Source organism: Netta rufina, assembly GCF_964035555.1.
Source record: "Netta rufina genome assembly, chromosome: 8".
NCBI classification, from domain to species: Eukaryota; Metazoa; Chordata; class Aves; order Anseriformes; family Anatidae; genus Netta; species Netta rufina.
The window spans coordinates 28203866-28231334 of NC_140131.1; the positions used below are offsets into that span (position 1 = coordinate 28203866).

The 27469-nt window shown below is 34.7% G+C and overlaps 1 protein-coding gene across 3 annotated transcripts in view; it reads left to right on the forward strand.

The window, feature by feature from the left end:
- COL11A1 (collagen type XI alpha 1 chain) overlaps positions 1-27469 on the forward strand; it is a gene marked incomplete at both ends in the record, with an annotated part of 142556 nt that overhangs the window by 95361 nt on the left and 19726 nt on the right. For all 3 annotated transcript variants that reach the window (XM_084291221.1, XM_084291223.1, XM_084291222.1), the window contains 16 exons: positions 3998-4051; positions 4981-5088; positions 5408-5497; positions 5787-5840; positions 12025-12132; positions 13490-13597; positions 14642-14695; positions 17188-17241; positions 17992-18099; positions 21089-21142; positions 22059-22112; positions 22216-22269; positions 25407-25460; positions 25957-26064; positions 26257-26310; positions 26606-26659. In XM_084291221.1, coding sequence (XP_084147347.1) covers positions 3998-4051; positions 4981-5088; positions 5408-5497; positions 5787-5840; positions 12025-12132; positions 13490-13597; positions 14642-14695; positions 17188-17241; positions 17992-18099; positions 21089-21142; positions 22059-22112; positions 22216-22269; positions 25407-25460; positions 25957-26064; positions 26257-26310; positions 26606-26659 — 1170 coding nt within the window. The remainder of the gene's footprint in view (positions 1-3997; positions 4052-4980; positions 5089-5407; positions 5498-5786; positions 5841-12024; positions 12133-13489; positions 13598-14641; positions 14696-17187; positions 17242-17991; positions 18100-21088; positions 21143-22058; positions 22113-22215; positions 22270-25406; positions 25461-25956; positions 26065-26256; positions 26311-26605; positions 26660-27469) is intronic.

Sequence of the window (27469 nt, forward strand, 5' to 3'; positions counted from 1 at the left end):
AAATAAAATAAAATTATTACTTGGGTTTTCCAGAGCTAGGGAAATAATTAAATGAGATTAGAGAGAAATGTTCTCATCATGATGAATATGTTTGGAATTCCATCTTCACTGGAAATCTGGAAGTGAGTGCTGAGTCACTTCCACTGCTGGAAGTGGGAGCATAGACCTTGGAGTGACACATCATTCTGAAAAACTGTATTTTCCTCTGACATTTTAATGCCATTGCTTTGCAATGATGGTGGTGGTATTTTGTTTGTTTGTTTCATGGGAGAGAAACACTATTTACTGCTTATTTGTTCTTTTTCAGTGACTTCAAACTCACAATTTGACACATGTATTCTTGTAGGAAGGTTATTTGGTGGGGTCAAAATTAACATTAGTTTGCATTTCGAATTGCATACAATTGTCCAAGTTGTGTTTCGCTTGTCAAAATGAATTTAAATGGATGCAGATTTGTTGAGAAAACTTTAGTTTTGTATTGAACATTTTATTTGAAAATAGTAAAGTAACAAATATATTTATTTACGTATATATTCTACAGCTGGTACTGTTTAGCCTAGAGAAGAGAAGGTTTAGGGCAGATCTTACCAATGTGTACCTGAAGGGAGGGTGTAAAGAAAATGGGGCCAGGTTCTTTTCAGTTTTGTCCAGTGACAGGAGAAGAAGCAATGGGCACAAATTAAACACAAGAAGTTATATCTGTACATCAGGAAGCACTTTTTCACTATGAGGATGACCAAGCACTGGCAAAGGTTGCCCAGAGAGGTTGTAGGGTCTCCCTTCCTGGAGATCTTCAAAAGCCATCTGGACATGGTCCTGGGCAATGGTCTCTAGGTGACCCTGTTTGAGCAGGGGACTTGGACCAATGATATTCAGAGGCTCCATGGGCCTCAACCATTCTGTGATTCCATAGTTTTTCATTTCACTCATTACTAGAAATGGAAGATGCAAAATACAATAAAACTATGGACTATGTCATTGTACGATGGTACTCTAATTTTATATCTTTTGGGTTTAGTAGGATTAAAATGATATAACATTTGAGTAATTCAGGCACAAACACAGCTTATTAGTAGGAAGTAGTTTAAAAGTATTTTCCCCATGGATTCTCATAGATATTTTTTGTATAAAAACAGATTAATAAATAAATAGAAAGTAGTTTCGTTGACTTTCTTTTTTTTTTTTTTCCAAGAAGATTTCCATTTCTGATTTTTTAAAAATGTATAAATCAGAAAACATTCATTGATCTCACTGGTTAAATCATGGTCTTAGAATTCTGTTTCTCATTTGTGTCTCATTAAAGTTCAATGGTGCATGTAGGCATTATAGCAATCAGGCTAAGAAACATGCTCAGCCTTAAAAAATTAGGGAGCAAAATTCCTGGATTGCAGTTTGTTTGTGGACTAAGAGCTGTATGTTGGCAGGAACTGAGGTAAATATCAGTGAAAATAAGGATACTGCTTCTTCCCCCATTAAGCCATATGCTTCTCTGAAGAACTGCCATTGTTTGCTGAGACGGGAACATTAATGTTATAATTAATTTGGAATGTAGGAATAACCTAGATACTGGAAACCAATATAAAACTAGTTCCTCTTTAGAAATTATTATTCATTTCAGATATTGATCACAGATTGGTGGGAGGCATCAGCTGCAGAGCTCTCTAGATTGCCAGGTGTTACAATAGAATTTAGTGTTTTGTGTCTGTGAAAGGACAAAATAGAAATGCACTAGCTGTTTCATCAATTAGAATTAATCAATTAATCTCACTACAAGAAACTCAGTTGTGTTATATTGTCTTTCACATAAAATTAAAAAAAAAAAAAAAAAGAGGGTAGTTAGGTACAAGCACATGCATGAGACACTGGTGTAAATTTTTTACTACATATTTTAGATGAACCCACGGGGTGTTCAAGTCATCTTGAATATTTGCTGCTGAAATCTCTTTTGCTTATTACTTGTTTTGAAGTAAATCTATCAGGAATTGATACATTTTTGACATAAAAGAAAAAGCATAGCAGTAAGACTATCATTAGCATCAGGAATCTTTGAGTATACTGCAAAATATCAATGTGTTCTGCAAACCTGGGAAATAGCAAGTCTTCTCAAATTGTTTTCAAGAAATAGGCAACATTCAGTGATCCCTTATCACAGAAGCACAGAATCATCTAAGTTGGAAGAGACCTTCAAGATCACCTAGTCCAACCTCTGACCTAACACTAACAAGTCCTTCACTAAACCATATCCCTAAGCTCTACATCTAAATGTCTTTTAAAGACTTCCAGGGATGGTGACTCAACCACTTCCCTGGGCAGCCTGTTCCAATGCCTAACATCCCCTTCAGTAAAGAAGTTTCTCCTAACATCCAACCTAAAACTCCCCTGGCACAACTTTAGCCCATTCCTGGTCATCCTGTCGCCAGACATGTGGGAGAATAGACCAACCCCCATCTCTCCACAGCCTCCTTTAAGGTACCTGTAGAGAGCGATAAGGTTGTCCCTGAGCCTCCTCTTCTCCAGGCTGAACAACCCCAGCTCCCTCAGCCGCTCCTTGTAAGACTTGTTCTCCAGACCCCTCATCAGCTTGGTTGCCCTTCTCTGGACTCGCTCGAGCACCTCCATGTCCTTCTTGTAGCGAGGGGCCCAAAACTGAACACAGTACTCAAGGTGTGGCCTCACCAGAGCCGAGTACAGGGGGACAATCACTTCCCTAGCCCTGCTGGCCACACTGCTTCTTATACGAGCCAGGATGCTGTTGGCCTTCTTGGCCACCTGAGCACACTGCTGGCTCATATTCAGCCAACTATCAAGCAAAACCTCCCAGGTCCTTCTCTGCCTGGCAGCTTTCTAACCACTCATCTCCCAGCCTGTAGTGCTGGTTGTGGTTGTTGCACCCCAAGTGCAGGACCCAGCACTTGGCCTTGTTGAACTTCATACAGTTGGCCTCAGCCCATCTGTCCAGCCTACCCAGATCCTCCTGCAGAGCCTTCATACCCTTGAGCAGATCGATACATGCACCTAACTTGGTATCATCTGCAAACTTACTGAGGGTGCACTCGATGCCCTCATCGATAAAGATATTAAAGAGGACTGGCCCCAGTACTGAGCCATGGGGGATGCCGCTAGTGACTGGCTTCCAACTGGATTTGACTCCATACACCACAACTCTTTGGGCCCGGCTATCTAGCCAGTTTTTAACCCAACGAAGCGTATGCCAGTCCAAGCCATGAGCAGCCAGGTTCTTGAGGAGAATGTGGTGGGAAATGGTGTCAAAAGCCTTACTGAAGTCAAGGTAGACCACATCCACAGCCTTTCCCTCATCCACTAAGTGTGTCACTTTGTCACAGAAGGAGATCAGGTTCGTCAAGCAGGACCTGCCTTTCTTGACGAACATGATCTTTCTTTACAATAGGCTTCAGACAAAGTTTTGACAAAGTAAAGGAATGACAGACACATGAATGATTCAACCTGTAGCAGTTTTAATTTTCAGTAATTAGAGCAAAGGAATTTTGTATTTGTTTTTAATCTGGATCATTTCAAAGGTCTGAGAGAAAATGCCTAAAAAAAATGCCTAACCAGTTACAGGCCAAACTGAACCATGATAACAACTGGCTTGCAGCAAGAGGAGAATCAGTTCAATGAAGACTAAAAAAAAAAGGCTAAACTGGATCTGATGGAGTTGGGCACCTGTCAGTGAGACTACCCTGAGGAATGCTGAGCAGGCCCCAACATTTCTAAAAAATGACACCTTTGTTTTTACACAGGTGATAATCTCCTCATAGAGATTGGAACTGATAGAGCTAGGAAAGATTAATCAGTACTTCACTTCTAAGTATACACAGGGAAAAAAAAAAAGAAAAAAAAAAAAGTATCTAATTTTTATTTCCTGAAGAGAAGACCCTCTGACATGGAATCTCTGTTTTTCCTCTTCAGCTCAGATCTGAATTTTGGTCTTCTATATCTTGTTCTAGGTAACATAGCATTTATGATTATTTTACAGGGTTTTCAAGGAAAAACTGGTCCTCCTGGCCCTGGTGGGGTTGTCGGCCCTCAGGTATGTCATTTAATTTCATACTTAACTTCAAAAAGTCATTTTTGAATGGTTATATTATAGCTAGCGCATAAGGCAGTTATTTTTGTTGTATTAAAAGATATTTTAATGTAACAATGGTTATCTTAACTTTGGTAACAAAATATGCATAACAACTTTAGAAACTTCTAATTACTTAGTATTATTCATAGTGATCATCAGCGATTCCACAAAATATTCAAATGTTGGATTATTTTTTTGAGCATTCTTCATGTAATCATGAATTTGAAGGTTTGCAGAAGTCAAGAATGCTGAGTGAGATAGTAAACTATGTGAAATAGTTTAGAAAGAACAAGACATCATGTGGCAGTATTGTCAGAGGCCAAGTTTCAGTTATTTTTAGACTGTTGAGAGTTTCTCTATTAAAATTTAATTTATCTAATCTTATTTATTTGCAGTAAAATCAGACATTTGTATTGCATGGGCTTTTTTTTTAGGTAATTCCCTCAGAGAAAATTTTCTGCTAGTGAACCTGAAGAGATATCTTTTAACTCTCTTACTTTTCAATTTATATTATTCAGAAAAGCAACAGTACAGACAGTGTTTTAAGACAAACGTAGTAGATGGATTTCCCTTACATGTCCTTTTTGTAACCTCCTCCCATATGTAGAAATGCACTGTGTTTTAAGCTTCATTGCCTAAGGAGCAAGGTCAGGTTTTCAATCTGTGGAAGCTGTACAGACGTGTCTGCAGGCAAAATGCAATGCAAGATTTATTTTATAGGACAAAGATATTTTGTAAGTCAGCTTTGCCTGGAGGGGAAGGTGAGGAATGTATGCTAACCAATGGTGATATTTTGTACCATACACTCAGAGCAGCTGGATAATAAGAATCTGTACCCCCTAAAGACATTAAGTATCTTAAGATGACTGGGGTTTTACCTTTGTGCTTAGGGTCCTACTGGTGAGACTGGCCCAATCGGTGAAAGAGGTCATCCGGGTCCTCCTGGCCCACCAGGTGAACAAGGTCTCCCAGGTGCTGCAGGAAAAGAAGGTGCTAAGGTATGATGTGGCTTTGGGAAACAAATCGGAAGGGGCAGATAAATTGCCAACAGACTCATGTTAAATTGTCATGTATAACACACAGAATAAAACCAGGATATACTATTGACACATTTCCCACAGAAGGATTTTGAAGGCTGAAAGATTCCAATTTTAGAGTTGTTTCTGCTTCCACTGAAATAATTAAAAATATTTTGAGCCAATGATTAGCATTATTGTAACAAAAAATAAGCAAATTCATACCACACATTTACTGTGGAAATGACAAACATTAACATTTTAAACATTTTTTGTTTAATCAAAATGTAATGTTTTCAAGGGTGATCCAGGCCCTCAAGGTATTCCTGGGAAAGATGGACCAGCAGGTCTTCGTGGTTTCCCTGGAGAGAGAGGCCTCCCAGGAGCTCAGGTATAATATAAGCACTATGAAAAATAGTTTGAAAATAAATGAGAACACTGTATTAACCCTCTTATTTCATGGAACTTTATACTGTGTTTAAAAATTAATGCAGTAGTCAAAAAGACATCAAGAATCCAACTTTGTTAAATATCATTGGCTTTATAACCAGAAAGGTTATTCAGAAAGGTTATTATTCAGCTGTTTGTCTCTGGATTTTTACATTTTTCTTACTCCATGTGTTGCAAAATTAACTCTTGAATTTTCCAGTGTGAGTAATAAGCATTTTTCTAATGTTTAGGGTCCAGCTGGTCTAAAAGGAGGGGAAGGTCCACAAGGCCCACCTGGCCCAGTTGTAAGTAAACATAACAATTGCATGATAATGTAAACAATATTACACAAAGTAACCTTTTTTCTTCTACACATGTTGTGATGTTTTCATTATGGATTCATACAATCATAGAATCATTTATGTTGGAAAAGGTCTCTGAGATCATCTAGTCCAACAATTAACCTAGCACTGTCAAATCCACCATTAAACTGTCACCAAACTCTACATCTACACCAACACAGTCTGTAAAACAGCAGACGGATGTATGTCATTCAAAGTGATCAGTAACTGTTTTCCGCTAATTGCACATACTAATAAACCTATACCTTGAGGAATGTGAAGATTGTGAATATCTGAAGTCCTCTGCTAACAGTAGATATGAAATGCTTTTGTTGGTCAATACTCTCCACACACACTCTCTTACATCAATCTCTTACATACTCAACACAAGTTGTTGAGATGTAAGAGATTTTCTGTAGTGGAAAGATACTGGATACAGATACTAGACTCATGCTATACCCCCTTGGTATAAATGAAGTTTACTCATACAGTTGACCCAAATAAAGTTAAACATACTGCTGGTGTTCCGCATCGCCTAAGCTAGCTTTTAAAAATATTACATCACCATTTGTGTGCCCTTATTATTACATCTAATCTTTTAAGCCAAACACCAGACAGAGTGTAAGATTCATTTTAACTCGTGATTTTTTTTTCTTATTTAGACTAGGATACCAAGGATACCAGAATGTTTTATTGATACTCATCTCCAGTAATTTCTTTGTAGTTAGGAAACATCACATAATTTATCTCTTTCCACAACTATTCTACATTTTTTTAGTTTATTTATTATCTAAAAACCAAACCAAACCAAAACAAAACAAAACAAAAAAACAAAAAACAAGTCTGAAGATATTATTGTTGCAAACCATTATTTGTGCCACAACGTCTTCATTGAAAAAATATTTTTCAGATTAAAGTTTATATTCTGTAGAAAACAGAAGTTGTAGAGTAAGCTTAAGAACTTTGAGAAGGTATAATAAACATGGCAAAAATGATCTTATTTTGGAAAAAAGTAACATGTAATTGTAAATCTCCCATTCAAAACCATGGGAAAATAGATCATGCAAAAATGTAAGAATGGCCTACTAAAAATGCTGTATTATAAATATTTTTTAATGATGCATTATACAATCATTAATAATTGTAGATAAGATGACCAAAAACCATCCATTGCTTTGATGACTTTGTCTTCACTATATGTTCTTGTGTGGACCATGTCTAGAGACAGGCTCAGTGAAACTTTTACAAATTATATTTGTTTGGCTAATGATGCTATGTAAAATCTTTTGAATTTAACTACTTGTCATGTAGTTATATTTGTTCTGTACACCCTAAGGTTAACATAGGTATAAAAGTCTATTTTCCAACTTTTTGTGTTATAGTTGGTATTCATTTTATGATTATGATAGAAAATATGTACTTACTTCTCAAAAATTGTAAATAATTCTTAGGTAGTATGAGTAGTTTTGTTTTTCTAGATGGTCCTGTGTTCAATAGTTGTTTATATTTAGATTTTTTTTCATGTTTGTACTACTACTATAGATATATACATGCTGCCTCTTTCATTACAGTTTGTAGTAGGCATTCACTGAAAGTACTTGAAATAGGATACTTGCTTAAAGTTGCCTGTTCTGTTATTTTCATACAAGAAAGTTCTACAGGGATGCACTAGATGTAAATGGTACACTCATCCCCAAACACAAACTGTAGATTTTGACAACCATCTTGTCAACTCATTTCTCTCTTCCATTCAGTGCAACTGAAGTGGGGAGGTAAAAAAAAAAAAAAAAAAAAGCTATTCATTAGGCAAAAAAATAATGGAGGAGCTGAAATTCTATATATTTCAGTAACAAAGCTCTCAGATACCCTTACAATTCATACTGGGATTAGAATGCATTAAACAGGGAGAAAAAAAAAAAAAAAAAAAAAAAAAAACAGTATAAGAATTCTTGCTTTTGGATTATTTCTATATTATTGGAATCTCGATGTGTTACACTAGATTTCTTTATTGGAAAAGTTCTACTGTAGCATACATTTAAGCTTTAATTCTTAATTTTAACTCCTAAAATTTTAATTCTTAAAATGAAGTATTGAATTATTTATGCCTTTAAGCTTCTATTATTTAAATCAATATATGTTTGTGATCTTAACACAATGCAGTACGTGTACATTCTCAAAAGGCATCAGAAGAAGATAACTATGAATGCAGTGGAAGCTAAAAGGGAGAGTCGAAAGGGATGATTGGTCCACTGTATAAGAACCCAAACTGTTAGAAGAAAAGATGAAACAAAATCAAGAAAGCATAGACCAAAATAGTGTCTTCAAACTAAAGGTCATGTTATCATTTTTTGTTAAGGGATGCCCTAAGGGTGGACTAACCTCTCAAGCGGATGGTCAGCTCAGGTGCAATGAACTAGAACTCTTAAGAGCATGCAGTAACCAGACAGCTCAAGCATACCTGACATTTCAGCACACTTCACTTTCCTAGACAGGATGTGCACACAGTAACTGTGTCAGAAATATCATAGTTTCTCATATATATGTGTCATGAAAGGCTGTGAGGAAAAAAACATACTCTGTTTCATGATGGCTGTCCATATTCTGATATACCTGTGTTTGAATATAAATTCAAATGCTCCCTGTTTTTCTACTTCCTATAGAGTATGTCTATTAGTGTTTTAGTTTAGAACATCAGGTCTTTTTGAGGTGAATGTCTTTATCGTTCCTACTTAACCATGTTTTGGTTCATATCATGGAGCTTTCTTGGAGCTCTTGAACTGTATTTCTTTAATGTGAAACTAATTTGAAAGAGAAATTCCAGGAGCCCTTGTAATACACACCAGCTAATAGGAGTTCACTGTCAGAGTAGAGTCAGTGTGAAGTTTACTCCAGAAATACACAGAGCATGGGTATCAGGACCACAGTACCAACTGATTCATTTTACAAATTCATGCCTTTGGGGCCACACTTCCTGCTAAGTTATAGTCATAAAAGAATCACGTAGGAAGCTCAAAATTATTTGCAAGGTTTTTTTGTTTGTTTGGTTGGTTGGTTGTTTTGTTTTGTTTTGTTTTGTTTTTGAGGGAAAAAAACAACTATATATAGTTGTAGCAGAAATATTGGGCAAAGTGGAAAGAGCTTGAAGGAAAAATATTTTTTTCTGACAAATTTACTTTGAGTTTACTGTTGTGCAAAACAGGCCTCTTGAGGCAGAAACAGCACCAAGTTGACCTGAAAATACTCCAGAAGTCTAGTGGTGTTTTTTTCTATTTCATTTAATTACTAACTTCTTATTTTCAAATTGTTTTTCAGTGAATAAGATGCCCTTAATACCAGTTTTCTGTACATCTGCAAGCACCATAATTAAACCACAACAGCTTTTTTTTTTTTTTCTCCCAACATTTCATAGCAGACTGTGAACATTAAGTAGTCCTAAAATATTTTCCCATCTATTTTTAGCCAACAGAGGGTACACGTAGAAGTGTAATTATAATGGAGTCTTCATTTGCCATTTATAAGAGGAAGAGAATTCATGCCACTGAGTGATTTTCCTTCAATTCCCTGCCAATACCAATTGCTTCTAACTAGTATATATGTGGTCAATTATACGATTTATTTGGCTAGCACGTACATCTGCAAGCATACCAAACAAATGGCTGCTCCAAATACTATGCATGCCAATTACTGTGTTTAGAGGGATTTAGACAAAAGAGAGAGATGTGTGAATGCACTCCAGACCATTTTTTTCTTTTTTTTATTTTTGTTTTGTTTTTGGTTTCTTTTTTAACGGTTCTCTCTTATCTGCTATCTTTGTCCTCTGTTTTTTTTTATTCCCTTCTCACACTATTGTATGGAATGATGAATTCTGTTGAGAGAAAGATCTTTGGAATGTCAAGCAGTCATTTTTCATTAGCCAACTTAGGGATAGGATACCCAAATTGGACTCGGAATTTGCCACCTAAAGGCTACCCAGTTATCAGCATTGAACTGCATAGAGCTATCTTCCTCTATCTCATGAAATTTTTCAGTCATGGGAATGTTCACTTGTTGAGCATTTTGTTAACAATCAGTAAATAGTACTATTATGTCCACATACTGTATGCAAATCTATAATTACATCTCTCCACAGAAGGTGAGATATACACAGTCACTAATGAGCTTATTGTCTGTATAAGAGAAATACTTGACAAAGCATTTCATTCACTTCCATTCTTTTTTCTTTTTTATTTAAAAAAAAAAAGAAAAAGAAAAAAAAGCCACAAATTGATAAAAAAATGATAAAAGAAGATACAAAGATGTGAGTAGTACTGAAAGATCACAGGTTAATAGGGAGTTTGATAATACGATTATTTCATAGTGGAAGTGACCTAAACCTAAAATGCTTTTCTGAATTGTGGCTATAATTTAATATGTTTTACTTTGATCACAGGCTATGCAGCTATTCTCACAAAGAAATCAGAGGATTCTTGAAAACAGAATGCGAACTTTCTGTTCATGCCTCAAGTGGAATTTAAGTATGGCAAATAAAAGTGATGCAAAAATGCAAGTGAAAAGTTGGCCTAGTAGAAAGAACCACTAGAAACTGTGACCACTGGTAGTGTCCGCTGTCTAATGTAAAAAAGGTCCATGAGTTACTTTCCCTTCTATTTTTTCCCCTCTATTCTTGCATTCTACTGATGAGCTGACCTAGAATTGTTTAGCTTATGAGATCTGACAGGACCAGAGACCATGGCAGTATGGCTGCAGGGTTGTGAATTGTTCTTGTTTAATTCACTGAAGTCGTAGGAAGTGAAATAACAGAAATAGGATTCAAACTTAGGCATCCACCCAGACTTTCAAAAAAAACACATGGAAGGATAAAGTCATACAAGTCTTGTATAAATACTGCTTGAACACTAATGCAAAATTAGATCTAATTTGATAAATCGGATAATTTGGAAGGAAAAAAAGAAAAGAAAAAAAAGCATTCAGCATAACTGTTCAGCATTCTGTTCTTTGGAGCAGTCATTCAGCACTCTATTCTGCCACAGTAACCTAGAGGGAAAAGCACCTTACTATGTAACCAGTACAAGTTATAATAATGGAATAAGTCCAGGAGCAATATGCCATGGAGAACAAAATGTAGAAGTGTATAGGACCGTTCTCTTTGTTTCTCAGTTTCCAGTAGGTCCACAAATTTCAAGGTTAACTGTGTTACTGCTAGTGACATAGTTTAGACTTGTAGCCACAAGACTAGCCCATAGCTCAAATATAATGGAACAGAATACTCAGCTGTCTTTCTTTTCCTGCTGCCACAGCTACTGAAATTGCAGTAGCAGGAGGATGTACAACATCCTTAGTGTCAAGACTTGCAAAACTGGATTTCCTGTTAGAGTTCTTAGCCAGTTCTAAAAAGGCACAAAGAAACTCTGTCGTTCTCCATACGCTGTCCGTATGCAGGAGACCATCATGTTCCTACCTCTCTGTACGTGCTGTTTTTTGTGGAATACACAATTTTGGAATACAGAATTCCAGTGTTTTTTCTTTTCTTTTTTCACTTCTATTTTCTCCTTTCATTTGCAGTATTGTGTTTTAAAATTTATATATGCTTATCTGAAAATACCAGTGCATCCAAGCCTCCTTTGTATGACACATCAAATTAGTCATTATACTCGAGATTTACACAAGTGAATTGAAAGGCAGAAACATATTGATCAATGCAGCTATGTACAGTACAATACCTGATGAAAATTTAGAGTTGTGTTGTAGGTTAGTTAGTTCTGTGTCTTCATATGGTGGGTATTCTTTCATCAAGATAGTATGTTAATGTATTTTGGAAACTCATAGAGAGAAAAGATCTTGAAAACAGGCTGAAGCACATTCCTATTATGATGAACAAATACAGGAAGAGGTAAAAAAAAAAAAAAAAAAGTGTTGAAGAAGAACTATCAACTGCAAACTTCAGGTTACTTCTTTCAGCTTTTGCCTTTAACTGTACACATGCCTTTTACCAACTGTTAAATCTCACTGAGTAGCACAGGTATTCTTCACTGTTGGCAAATGTGAATTGTTGACCTGAGTTATGAATACCACCAACAGCTATCAGGGCTACATCAAAATTCTCTTACTTTTTTATTTTATTTTTTTTTTTTGTATTATTCCTTTCCAGGGTTCACCAGGGGAACGTGGAGCAGCAGGCACTGCTGGTCCAATTGGTCTACCAGGTCGTCCTGGACCTCAGGGTCCTCCAGGCCCTGCAGGAGAGAAGGGTGCTCCTGTAAGTAATCACAGAGTCATATTTAACTGGCATAGCACAGACTTTTCATTCCAGAAATTTTACTTTTCAATTTTACTTTTTAAATTTTACATTATTTTTTCCCACTATGGTATTTGCCTATTAAATATATCAAATTAATTAAATACTAAAACATATATTGTGATGCTCTCTAAAACTCAAGAAGTATTAAACTTGTTAATATCACAGCAGCAAGTGATTATAATAAAAAATGTTCTCAAATCAGTCTTACATTTAGATTTTGTATCCAGCCACTCTGCAGTAGAGCACAAGTATATTTGTCCTCAGCTACCATTATTGTTTAGCATAATTTTCTGATACATTCTCTACCATTTACAGTTTCCTACCTGTTGATTTTTAAAATGTTTTGTTGTACTCATTATTGAAACACTACAGTCATTTCATCCTGCCATTTTCATTTCTGTGTGTTTCTTTTGTAATATCCCTATAAATATTTTGAACTTCCTCCTTTCTCTCATTGAATACATTGAGAGAATTTCAGATAATGTGAAACAACTGATAATAACTTTACAATGTGCATGTTCAGTTCTATACTTATATGCAAATGAGTTTTATATAGCTTAGAGAAATATTCAGATAATTTGAAATATTTACAAAGTCAGTTTTATGGATGTTTAGGTAATATCATTTTCCTTAGTATTTCTAAGTTCAGTTATTGAAACATCAAAACATGCTTTCCTAAACTGAAATCATGTTTTTGGACTCTGCATTTTACACAGCAAAGAAAAGGCAAAATAATCAGCTGTAAAAAAAAAAAAAAGATAAAAAAAATAAATTAAAAAAATTAAAAAAAATAAAAATTAAAAAAAATAAAAGGACATAATGCCAGCAATTGTTGAGAGCAGAGGCTTTTGTTACTTGAAATTCCTCACAAAACATATTTTTGAGGAAATCAGGTTTAAGAAAATATGTATCTGTATCACAGCTGTGAACCTGCATTCACTCGCATGTCAGAGTTATGACGTCTTTAAATTTTAATTTGGAAATAATTTACCCATTTAGTAATCTCGTTGTTACAGCAGCATTTCTAAGCTTATATGTTCATTTTAAAGACTTGTATTACAGAGATGACCTCTGCATTTGTTGTGTTTTCTGATGACTGTGAATATTAGTAAACTCATTTTCTAGAAGGTGTGAGAGACAGGAGAACATAGGCATTGAAGGCTGCTTCTACTTGAATAGAGGACATGGTGTTATCTTGGAACATCTTTTGGGTGGGGTTGGACTGTATTTACATATTGCTAACGTGACTCACTGCAGTGCAAGCTTTGTTCGTCTCCTGTGATAATGTGGATCAGTTCCTTTTCTTCAAAACCAGGGTGAAAAAGGTCCTCAAGGTCCAGCTGGACGTGATGGAGTACAAGGTCCTGTAGGGCTTCCTGGTCCTGCTGGTCCAAGTGGTTCTCCCGGTGAAGATGGTGACAAGGTGAATCATTATAACTACCACTAATATACCTGTGAGAATGTTTGTAAGTACAGTTTTCTGGTTTCAGGTCTCTTCACAATAAATACAGCAACTAAATGACTCATTCCTGCCCCTAAGACTCCCCCAATACACTGAAAATTAAAAAACAAACAAACAAACCACAGCCTTCTTTTATCAGATGTCTGAGTGACAGATGCCACAGCAGACTGGGATTTGTGTTCAAGAGATAGAAAAATAACATTTATCCTGGCAAAGGAACAAGGATTAAAGTGTGGCAAAATAATTCAAGTCACATGATATCAAAATTCATTTTTGCCTATTTTAGAAATTTGGTCTATGGAATTAGTAAGATTAAATATTCTCAATAATGGATGGTGATTTAGAACCATTTGTAATAGGTTGAGACTGTTAGAAAAATGTACTTGCAGCAGAGATATTCTGTTAACTTCTGGCAGAATTCAGGACACAGCACCTTTCAGGATTATCTTGCATGTTTGTTTGATCCAGCACTGTTCTGTTAACATAGTGTATAGGTAAGGACTTCGAGGTTTGTTTTTATAATGCTATAGTGTTATTTGTTCCACAGAATTTTCTGTGATTTTTTTTATTTGTATAAAGAAATTTTTCTTCCTGACATGGTTTCCTAGCAATATGAATCATATTAGAGTTTTGAAATATTGTACATGGCAGTAAGAAACAATTATTCAGTCACATGCAGTTAGATAAGCCTGTAAATCACTGTACTGTTGTTAAAAGTTCATATTAAAGGTGAGGAACACAATTTCCATTATTTAGAACTTAGTATCGCTATACTTCAAAGCTACATCTTGTGGGCCTTTGCAGTATAACAGTTAATATCTGGATTAATATGATATACTGTTGAATGGTGCAGAAGGCCCTTTAGGCCTTGACACTTGAAACTGAAGCATACAACACAGAGTAATCATATCAAATGGAACATTTAAAGATACTGTGATTTTGGTGTCAGCTAAATGTGAAGGAGGCCATTCTAAACAAAAACTAACCTTTAACTTTCAATTACAGGGTGAAATTGGTGAACCGGGTCAAAAAGGTAGTAAAGGTGACAAGGGAGAAAACGTGAGTAGCAAAATCCTTTGTCCATTCTGTTTTTCATAAATAAAAGGTATTCATATAGTTTTGCTACGTCAATAAATAGGAACAAAGACACATTTTAAAACGCTTCTTCAAAATAATGTTGAGTTTCAACAGAGTATTAGAAATACTAAATAGAAATGCAAATGTTTAGTATTTATCATGTTCCTTGAGCCTACAGAATCATTAAAAAGTAAATGGGTTAAACTACATTCCGAAGCACCCTTCCTATATCATTTTAATTTATCCATTTTGCATTTGAACTTGGAGAGGCCAAGAGTATACATTGTCTTACTGTGTTTAAGCTGACTCTCTGGATTATGTGACACAACCAACTTTAGCTTCTTAGCCATAATGATGAAGACTTAGTAGAGAAATCTATTAATACAGCTTAAAATTATTTTAAAAATACCTAATTGTTGGAGAGTGAACTTAACTGGTTTCAACATTTCAGAACAGCTAAGACCTCACAAGAAATGGCTTATACAAGTTTTCTAACACTATCACTAGGCCCATCAGTAAACCTGGGACTAATTAGGCTTCTGAGTTCATATGAGCTGTTTTTGAACTTCAAAATTATTTCTACAGCACTTCCTCTTCCAAGCTTTTTCCTACTTTAAAATTTGAAGCAAGAAAGAATCAAATTAGGTTTTGTTTTGTTTTGTTTCTTATCCCAAAATTCAGTTTTATATTATTTTTCACCAACATTCACGGTTATCAAAACTCAGAAGTCAACACAGGGGTATTCGTAGCTAAGCATATTTACTGTCTTGAAAGCACTGAGCTTATTATGACTAACTACATATAGAGCATCATAAAAGTAGATTGCTTCTAAAATTTGCAGAAAATTTATGGCTTCCACAGAATTAGATGATGTTTTGTGGGACTGTGCATACACATTTAAGCATTTCATGGTTTTATGATAATTTTGTAGAAAAAAATGTGGAGACAAAATGTGCTGGAAAATTACAAGATTTTCTTGTTTGTTTTTAAAGATAGGCTTGTCTTTTTCAACTATTTATGTGAGAAAGACTTGCTTCTGCAGTTTTCAAGGCTGAAAATACATACTATTCACAATCCTATTGTGATTAAAACACAAGTGTTAATAATAAACTATTTGCAAGACCCTGTAATATACATACGGATGAGAGAGCAGTTCTATTATAAAACCCATTTCTCCAAGAAACATACATGTAACCAAATTGTTGAACAAATCCTGCTTCATATTGAAATTAGTCTTGCATAATCTCTTGCAGTTCTGATCAGTCTCTCTCCTTTTGCCCGCCAGAGCAGTGGAAAAGAGAGTCTGAGCATGTGTCCAAATAACTTTTCATTAGTCAGTATTAAAGTACCTTAAAACAATATTTTGCATCAAAATGAGTATCAAATGAGGTTAACATTTTGTATGTCTTGTTCTGGGCCCTATAAAATTAAGGAAGAGGTAGAAGCATCCTGCAGTGTGTAGAATAAGGGCATTCCAATATTTTAAAATTTGTGCATGTTAATTCCCTTCCTCATGGTAACCCTCCCAGTCTATAGGAGCATTCCTAGGAGTTCTTTAATTTAGATATGTAACAATACAGGCTAAAAAGCTTTGTTTCTCCTTTTGCCATGACGTATGTAATATATATGTTAAGGAAAAATGAAATGAAAGGAAAAAAAGGAGCTCAGAATAAAAGAGAAGGAATACATATCTTGAAATTTCCAACTCCCTAGAAAATAAGATGTTCTAAAATATGCATAGAACCCCAAAAAAGAAATGGACTTTGAAGTCCCTTTTCCTAATCTCCCTGACTGAAAAAGATTACGTTCTTCTCAGAGATATTTTTTCTTCTCATGAAAAAAGGATTTAATATAAAAGGGAATGTGGATCCCAGTGCTCAAGAAGAACTTAGCATTCACGTGTTAGATTTTTCTCATGCCTCATAGGTGTCAAAATAAACTTTGTGCTGTCACAAAATAAATAAATAAATAAATTATGATTTCATAAATCTAATCCAGACAATAAGTATTTTATTTAAAGGAGAATCGTTAGGTAATACTTTAAATGTTGGTGTTTTCTCCAGAAATCTCATTGAAAGGTCTGATATTTCTAATTTTGAAAAAATAGTTTTCATCTTCATTCAATTTTGCGTAGATTCTATTTTAAATATTCTGAAACATTGTAAGTGCTTACAATAAATGTCAGTTTAAAGTTTATTATAGACACAAAAATCTGAGCCTTTGAGAGCTAAATAAAAAATGTTTGTTTGTACTGAAGGGAAAAAAAAATGTGAATTTTTCACAATTATGTGAAAAATTATTCACAATTTTTAATTATTATTCAAAAAAAATATTAAAAAAAATAATTAAATGTGAAATCTCCATCTCTATGGAGAAATGTAGAAGCATTTAATAGTGTTTGATCATGCAAATAGATTTGCTATTAATCTCATTCCAGACGCCATAATTGCTAACTTTTCCTTTTGTTGTTGCAGGGCCCTCCAGGACCACCAGGACTTCAGGGTCCTGTAGGCGCTCCTGGTATAGCTGTAAGTAGCTTGTTCAGAGCAAACCACAATATTCCTATAACTCTCCTTAGAAGTTCTGAGAAGCACATGGTAATTTGTGCTCCTTGCTCAGGAAGAGACTTCAAATCACTGTTAACTGCTGTGTCCTTACATTCAATTGTTTATTATAAACAAGCTTGCGCATCTATTACTTGATTTGCAGCAGGACATAATTTGAAGGAATTATTAAAAATGAAATTGTGTAAGTAATGAATGGGGCCCATCCTTTCAGCTAATTTGTTTGATTTTTTTATAACAGTCCATAGTAAAATCAGTTTGATACTAAATGCATTTAAAAGAGAGCATCTCTTTTTAAAATACACCTAGTACCAAAATGATTTATTTTTTTTTAAGTTTTGAATTCTCTGGCCATAAAAGTTGGTAGAGCTATGTGCTATTCATATTTTACTAATATGTAGGTGTTCAATACCAAGAAAGTTTATGCAGATGTGAAAGTGAAGAGGTATTCAGGGAAAATTCTTGTGAGACTTGTAGTATTGTTTGACCTACATTAAACCAAGACATATGCTGCTATTCTGTTTATACAACAGATTTAATTCAATCAAGTTGGTGTACTCAATTGATATTGATATTTGTAAAGATATGTATGATATTTGTAAAGATATCAGGGCTGATTCTGAGCCCTCTCTTAGTTGTTTTGCCAGTGGTATCACAAGAGCTTCTTCTGTTATCTGACCTGCGATATTTTTGCTTTTTGCTCTTTCCAAACAGGGAGGTGATGGGGAGCCGGGCCCAAGAGGTCAGCAAGGGATGTTTGGGCAAAAAGGTGACGAAGGACCTCGAGGCTTCCCTGGCCCCCCAGGCCCCATTGGATTGCAGGTACATTTATTTAATGTTTTACCCTCCACCTGTAAGAAGCCTTATTTCTGTGTTAGAAACTGAATGAGTATTGTCTTCTATTAAATGCATCAGTTAGTATCAGTTAGTAAGAGCTGAAAGAGCCCATATTCATACAGTTCATGTACAAATAACAGATTTAATGCTGAAGAAGATTGGCAAGATGCTCTGAAACTGAATTCCTGGCAGCTGTAGACTTTAGAATGTCATTCAGTAATTCATTTGTTTATTGAGTCAAACAATTTCTGTTTTATCAAGAGCAGGGTTTTTTTTACTGGAGATACACATTTTAAAGAAAATATTCAACCTGGACGAGTATTTAATGTGTCCTAATCATTTGCCGCATTTTCAAAATAGGTTTTGGCAGTGTAATGTGTTTCTCAATGATATATCATTACAGCCATCATGTGTGTTCTGAAACATTAGCAGAACTCAGTGAAGTTTATACACTGCTGCCATCATTAGCAGTATACCTATAGTTTCACATTTCTTTCTCTCAAAAACAATGGAGAAGAAAGCACTTTGAAACTATTTCTAATTCATGCTTTAAGTTGTAGTATAAATAATACAGGACTCTCCTTTGAAAATTGGAAAATGATAGCAATAGTAATTAATATATTAAAGAATACGTCTCCTCTCAATCTACTATGTGTGAATTGACTCACCTCATTCAGTAAACCAAACCTTAATCTGTACCTATTATTATATTAAATTCTATTACACAACATGGTTCACAAAACTTAGTGAAGTTTATAAAATATTGCAAACCTCCATGGAAGGTAAATAGTTTATTACTGCACTGACATGTATGTCTTGTGTAGATTCATGTTGCCATTGAAAGTGAAAACTTCTTTATTTTCAGAAATAATCAATCAGGAAAAAAAAAAATCCTAAATTTTCTTATGAATTGTTGTTTTTTACCATTTTAAACAGAGTGAAATTGTCCTTTTTATTTTTCTCAAATTTAGGATACTGTTTCAGGTGATGTTTTTGGAAAGACTAGTATATTTTACCTTCCCATTTTATGTTTAATCAGCACGAAGCTACATAAATATAAAAATAAATTAGCTTAAAGAGAGGAATTATTTTTCTGATTCTGATTGTCTTTTATGTATGTGGACCAAAATATTAATTGTATGAAGTATCATTGAGAAATTAGGAATTTCTTTTATCAAGTAATGCAGTTATCATGGTACTAATGAACTACTGAGGAGTAATTTTTTCTTTCTTATATATAATATTCCATGGTAATTCTATTACACTTATTTCAATTAAATTCTAGTGATAATACTTAAATTGGTCATTAAGGAAAAGTATTTTTGTTCATAAAAGTGAAAATGTGTTATTTTGAATATTTATTACCTTAATTATGAATTTCTTTGCTGTTCAAAATATATTTTATAGTATTTTTAAAGAAGGGCATTTCTAACAAAAAGAGTAGAAAATCAAGAAAATCTGAAAAACTCTACTAACATATCTAAGTTACCTCACAGTTTATGGCAATTTTACTTAAATATTGAAATATAAAAATATCAAGCACCTCAACAACATCTTGCCAAAAGGAACTGAAAAGACTCCCAAAATACCATGTCCAATAATGAATGAAATAGCAATTCAGTGAAATCAGTAGGAAATTTTCAGTGTTACAATTAGGTGTTCATTGAATGGCTTTTGATAATATTTTCAAAGACATAAATATCAATTAAATGTTTAATTGCCTTTGAGGTTTCATAAATATGGCCTCTGCAAGCAGTGCAAAATGTGCTTTAAATTTAATATTTACAGAAACAATTAGAAGAATCAGGACCTGAGATTGCAACTTTTAAAACAAGCAATGGATATACATACATACATATAGATAGATAGATAAACAAACAACAAACAAACAAAAAAACAGCAGTATCTGATGAGTTAACGTTGGCTTTTTCATGTTGAATGTTTAATAGTAAATAAGCTTTCACAACAACTACAAGGCACTGACAGGTCAGCCAAGTTTTCACTGTAATAGACAACAGAGACATACATCATTTTTAGAAAAGGTATACCTTTGAATTTTAACAAGTCTTTCTGTTGTTCAGATTGTGTCAAAGTAGGAGGGCAGCTGAGAAATAGATATGGTGTTGGCTATGTTTGTACTTCCTAATTTTTATACAGCATTGTAGCTAAGATGACAAGTTGCCCTTTCCAATCTGGTTGGTAATATTTTGATACATACTTTGGAAGTAGCAGAACACTGGAGATGAAACTTAAAACCAGACCTTAATATAACGTAAATCACTACAATGCTATTGGACTCCTTGGATTGATGCAGAAGCCAAGTACCCTACATTTAGGATTGCCCAGCTTAGTGGTGATAGTGTTTCTAGCTGGGGGAACATTATGCTAGGTATCAGTATTAGCATCATCTACAGTTTCCTTCTCTTGATGTTTGTTACTAGACAAACTTGGACAGTTTGCTTGTAAGAATGTTTGCATAACGCAATGCAATGCCTCTCAGCAGGATTCATTACCTCCAGTGGACACCTTGCTAAAGCAGTTTTACGGCTTCCAATACTGAGGTAGCTTAGACATCTTTGCATGCCACTTCACTGTGCTGCATTGATCATGTTTTGTTGACATATATATGTATCATAGCATAAATCAAATTATCCAAACGCCCACTTGGGTTTTGGATAATGATGACACTGTTTTTCAAGTCAGCCACCCTAGCGTTTATGTGTGTCCATTATTTTTTTTTTTAATTTTCTGATTCACCTTGTTTAAACATCCCAGGACTACATATACATTTGCTGTAATATGAACAATTCATTTTATTTATTTATTACAAATAGGTTTGTTTTGGTTTGGTTTTCTTTTGTTCCCCCCTTCCCCGCCCAAGTTTCACATGTATATATATTGTTTTATATTGATTTATATCTCATCATTCCAGATACCCTACTAATAGTTTTCATATTTCTTCCCTGTGTTTTAGGGTCTGCCTGGCCCACCAGGTGAAAAAGGTGAAAACGGTGATGTGGGCCCAATGGTAAGACTTTGTCCTCATCGGTCACTCTGGGGGCAATGAGTATCATCCTTATATTATTGTATTTTCTCTGTAGCTCACAATTTGATAATTTACTCCTGAATTTGTAGCCTGAGCATGAAACATTTGTGCATTTTGAACTGCCTCTGGGATTTATTTTGCTTTCCTGCATCCATCTTAACTCTAAGATAAAGATTTATATAACTTCAGAAAATACTCTGAAAAGTAGGTAGCAAAGCACCCAAGTTTGCCTGACAGGATAGTGGCAAGCAGGGTCAGGAAAGAAAGAGAAAAGACACCACTGCGCTGAAGAATTTGGAACTGCTTTTCTGAAATAGGAACTTCAGGGCATTGCACCATAGCATCAGGGATCAATGGCACATTTTCCATTGGACTGTAATTGTATGCCAAAAGATGGTAAACATTATTTGGTTATGTTTCTCTGGGTCATCTTGAGACTACATTCTTCAACTGTTTATGCTGTTGTCACAATGCCTTCTGTGCTGGTCTTGACAGAATTGCAAGCTATCTACATTTTGTGTGTGCCTCCAACACAAGGCTGCCTGCTTTTTTACTGCCCATCTGTAGTCACCATGGTACGGTACGGCCATATGGGTGCTACCAGACAGATAAGCTACTCTGAGGTCTTTGTGCATTGGAAGGGATATGTAGGTAACGCACAGGGAAACAAGTCCTCATGATTTGCAATCATTAGATCATTTTCAGCTCATGTACTATGTATCTTGGATATTTTTGTGAACTCATGCAGTGGGCTGCAATCTAGCCCTGCTGTTGTTGTGGCACTGTGAAGATTGAAAGTCTCTTACAGATTGAAGATATGATTTATAGTTGGCCAAAGAAGCCCCACTGGACTTTTATTCTATGATTTTAAATATACCAAATTGTCTCTTTGATACAGGGTCCACCTGGTCCTCCAGGTCCAAGAGGTCCCCAAGGTCCAAATGGAGCTGATGTAAGAATTAATCTATTTTTCTCTTTAAATTCCTTTTGAAATTCAGTAATAAGCAATATATTTGGGGTAACTGTACTTGAAATAACATCTTGTATCATTGCAGGGTCCCCAAGGCCCACCAGGCTCAATTGGCTCTGTTGGAGGTGTTGGTGAAAAGGTGAGAATGTTGATTATGTCATACCTAGAAGGAGAAAATGTTGGAATAGGAATATACATTTTGATTCTTCTTTGGTGCTATACAGATATGTTACAGTTCCCAAATATCTTTCGTTAGTAATTATTAATAGTAATCAACCTATACTTCTAATGGCTGATTTACCATTGTTGTTTATTTGGTTGTTTGTTTGTTTTCTTTCACATTTTACATCACAAAATTATTTAAGTATTAGGCAAGAGATTTGGGGGAGAAGATGTAGTTTTTGGAATGATTAGTAAGTATAAGGCTATGGTGATTTCCTTGGTTACACAGTTTAAAGTAACATAATTGGCTTCAACAGTATTATTTTTATTTTATACTGCTGTGGCTTAGAATATCATGTAGCCTTCCACCTGGAAGGTTAAGAATATAAGATACTGTCTAATGTATCTGTGGTAAACATATCTGTGAGATGAAGCAAAAGTCACATCAATATGTGTTTGTTCCCCGTAGAAATAGATATGGTTCCAATAAAGTTAAAGGTTTGAAGATGATTTAAGCTAGTTGAAAATCTGGAAACAGATTTAGAATCCCAACAATCATCACACTAAATTTAATTCAACATGACATTCAGATTTGTGTATCCCTAGTTGTCACTTTTATTTCCTCTTGCTTATTTCCTGTGTTATCTGCATTCATACAGAGAAGCTTCCACGTATATTATTTTGGAGGTTTTATTTCTTCTAATTACTTCCTTCCTCCTTCTCAAGTTGTAGCATATGACCGTTTGTTTTCCTAGTTAAGACTCCTTTCCTCTTAATTTCAGTTCCATTTAATGAGTTCTGCAAGCTGAGAAATAATGGAGAGTTGTTTTTGTCAGGAGGAGTTTTGTTTTTATCACATTGTGTTACTTAAATAGGAGGACTGTTCACGCTTTTAAACAAAACCAAAGCCTTTTCCCTTTTCCTCCTCTTCCCACATACTTTTTTCCCCCCAATGTATTATTATTACTGTTGTTGTTATTATTTATTATGTCGGCATACTTTGGCCTATGCTCCCCCTCAAGAGATATATCATACTATAGATAATATAATGCAGTGCTGATTGGAAAAATATTTTGGCATCCTTCCCGTCATTGTTGAGGAGTAGCAGAAGATCTTTTATCATTAATACAAAGACCCCTTCTGTCAAATTATAAACACTTTTTGACACATTTAGTGCCATGTATTTTTAGCTATCTTGTTTGTTCCTCTGCTGTACACACGAAGGTTTAAATGTTCAAAGAAATCTGAAGTACAAACGTGCATGTAGCCTTGCATTATTAATGCCTGTATCCTCCGTGGAGCAGTCTAGAAGTTTAGAGACTTACACTCAACCAGAACCACCTAAAACCAGCTTCCGCCCAGCAATTATTCTCTTTGTTCTGCTTATAATTAAGAAAAAGGGGAAAAACAGAATGTACCAGCACACGCTGATCTCTAATTTGATATCAAAGGCCTAACATAAGGATATTCTAAATATTTGCTCAAAATTGCTCAAAACTTTGCAAAGCTGGGCCTTGGATGTTTACATCAGTTGAAAGCAAAACTACTGTTCAGAAAATAATAAGGAAATGAAGATTATGAATTTTCTTACAAAGGATACTCAATGCTTATTGACCTGAAGTATCCATCCACCAGACATATTTTAAAATATGCTTTATCACATAAACAATTTTAAGTACTAAGAGGGATCATTCATTAAGATCACTGTAAAATTAAGTGTGTCTAATTAAACATACCACAGTTTCTAAAGGCAACTTTACCCTTTAGAAGTGTCCTTTCTAAAAGGTATGTTAATATTGCCCCTAAAATTCTGATAATCTGTTAATTACCTGATTCTGGAATTCACCTGGGTAGTCATATCCTATTCCATTTATATAATTTAATATTTACATTTGGCCAAGTTTTGGTCCTAGTGAGGTCATCACGCTGACGTTAGCTTCTATAAGAAAAAAAAAAAAAAAGGTATCTACAGTATGAGGTTTGTTTAAATTTCATATTTTATGATTTATACTTTTCCATTGCATGGAAATGAGATAGATGCACATTGCATTAATTGAACTGTCACAGGGGCATGCAGGTCATACAGGATATGAATGACACACAAGTTTAATGGGAAAATGGGGGGGAAAATCCCCTATTAACAACCACAAGTTGAAAAAAATCCTCTGGAATAAAAATATATTGTTACCACAGCACTCCATGACAATTGGAAAGCAAGTTCTGTTATCCTTTCACAGATTTGTGTATCTGTGACACTACTAGCTAAATATTCTACTAACAGAGTAGTTTATACAAAGGTTTATTTATCAGTCCACTGAGCTAGAAAATAATCAGTCATAACTAAATTTGAAAATGAACAATGACAAAGAATCTTTTACATGTATAATACTATGTATTGGCTAAAAAAAAAAAAAAAAAAAAAAAAAAAAAAAAAGAAGGAATTAACTTTAATGTTCAATTAATAGTGTATAATCTTTGACTTGTATGGATTGGTGTTCTCATATGGTGTTTTCAAAGCCATCTGGTTTACTAAACAATTTCCATCACTAGCAATTACATAGCATGTGCTTTTATGGCCTGTGGTAAAAGTTTTACTAATGATTATGCTATTACTTTATCCTAATAGATTTTCTTTATGTAATTATTTATTTTAACAGTAGCTTCAGCAATAATGTCTCTACTCAATTGAAATTAATCTCCAAATAGTATTTTCTTATTTGTAGGGACTTACTTCCAGGCAAAAATATATCTTAAAGGGAAAATATACATATATACATAGTCAATATACTTCTTTGGCTTTTCTGTGACTAGAAAAGAAGAAGACAAACAGGAAATTTGTAATGTATGGGATAATAAAAGGGAAGAACTTCCAAAGCCCACAGGGAAAGTTTGTCTTCCTGTCTCACTAAAAGCTTAGTTTGACAGATTCTTTCAAAAATTTCAGATTCCAGTTCTGCAAAAACACATGTAACAACTGCCTTTAGGTAGTCTCAATAAAAGACAGTTCCTATAAGCTGTTAACATGAATAAGCATGCAACGGTATGTAGTAACAGAATAAATTCATAGAAATATTCTACCTGATGACTCATTAATTTATCCTTACACATGTACAGGGTGAACCTGGAGAAGCTGGTAACCCTGGACCTCCTGGAGAATCTGGAACATCCGTGAGTACTTTGATTTTGTCTTACTAACCTGTATGGTTAACAAAGGTATCTGGTAGTGCTTGCTTTAGAAAGCATTTAATCAGATTAATTGTGTATGTTGTCTTTAAATTTTCAGTGAAGAACTTGAAATGCAATTTGTATCCTTATAATTATAGCCACATCTTGTACTAATGATTAGAAAATAAAGCTGTGAAGATTTCGTAAAAGAGTACCTATTTGTTCTTCCCAAAGTATTAACTTTTATATGCGTATTTATCTCTCTGGAAACAGTTCACTGATGCAGAATAGGTTCAGACTCGCATCTGGGTGCAGATGTTGGCAGTCAGACCTGAGATACACAGGTTTTCCAATCTGAGGCTGAGGGCCTGATTTCCCATTCACATGCAAACATTTATTGAATAACATTGTCCAGATCTGAAAAACAGTTTTGCCACTAATGTGTTTTTAGGCATTTGATTCCTAGACAATATTTTTTGTGTTCACATGATTTCTACAGGGTCCAAAAGGTGAAAGGGGAGAAAAAGGTGAGGCTGGTCCACCCGGAGCAGCCGGACCACCAGGTGCTAAAGGACCTCCAGGTGATGATGGCCCTAAGGGTAACCCAGTAAGTAAGCTTAATAATTTTAACAGAAAGCATTGTGAAGCACTGCTGAAGTTCTGCTAAATACAGAGCTACAAATTAAATTCTATATTTGAATTAACTTCATTATATTCTTCACAAAACATTTCTATTGACTGCTGTCTGCTTCTCAATGGATGACATATTCCTGTGTTTTTTTTTTCCTGACTTATTTAGGGTCCGGTTGGTTTTCCTGGAGATCCTGGTCCCCCTGGGGAACCTGGTCCAGCTGTAAGTATATTTTAAGAACAGATTTAGGTCCTGGTCTTAGTTTTCACTGAATTCTAGTTACTCTCACCTCTTCTCTGTTTGAGAATGAGGTCTTTCTTGTCAGAGCTGTTGTTCTGGCTGTTCATATATTTCTTAAATCTAACAAAAGGTTTGGAAATCTTTAAAAAGTTTTGAAAATGACTGTCCTTAGAAGAAATCCTTGTAGAAAAACTGTATTCTTATCTTGATATATGAAAGTAAATTACTTATTTTGTCTAAATTTTGTCTTTTGTTTATTTTCACATGATTTCTGTAGGGTCAAGATGGTGTTGGTGGAGAGAAGGGTGAAGATGGTGATCCTGGTCAACCTGTGAGTTGTTTCATTCATTTTGTTTTGGCTGCATGTTCTCTCCTACGCTAAGAAAGTACTTTTTGCTGAATCAGTGGTTTCTGTAAATTCATGCTCTTAAAAAATATTTTCTAAATGGATTCTTTTTTTGTATTGTACTGAAAAAATATCTCATTATTTCCTTGTAGAGATAGAAGTATCTATATAATACACACAAAAGCAAGAGGTCAATTTCTTTTAGAAGTAGAAACAAACAATGTGTTAAGAATTTGTGCTGGAGCTGCTGAGAAGCACTAAAAATAGAGCAACTCTGAGCATAAGAAAGTAATGCAGCAGCAAAATAGTCTTCATTAGCTCACTTGTTGAAATGAAGCAAAATCTAGGAATTTCTGCTGTATTTCATGTTAAATCTATCTGAGTAATACCCATATTAATCATAAAAGCTCTTACATTTCTGGAGATTCCTATGTTAAAGCATTATGAATTTCATTTTCTGTTGCAAAAAGCTAGGGCTTCCATTTTGGAAAGTCTCTTAACAGCTCTGGAATTTCTAGTTATCAGGGAAATACAGTACAGTACAGTACAACTTGAAAGAAAAATGTTAGTACATTGGACATATGGTTGCAACTAAGTTATAAACTGGGGTTTAACCTGCAAACTTCAGGATGAGCATCTGTATGTCTTACTCAAGAATAAGTACTTTTAGAGTGTTGTGTTCATGAAGAAAAAAAAACTGTTCAGCAACCCCAAAATATTTAAAAGATTATTACAGGTTAACCTAAATGAATTAGGCAAATGGCTTATCAGTGCACAAAATATTTTCAATAGAAG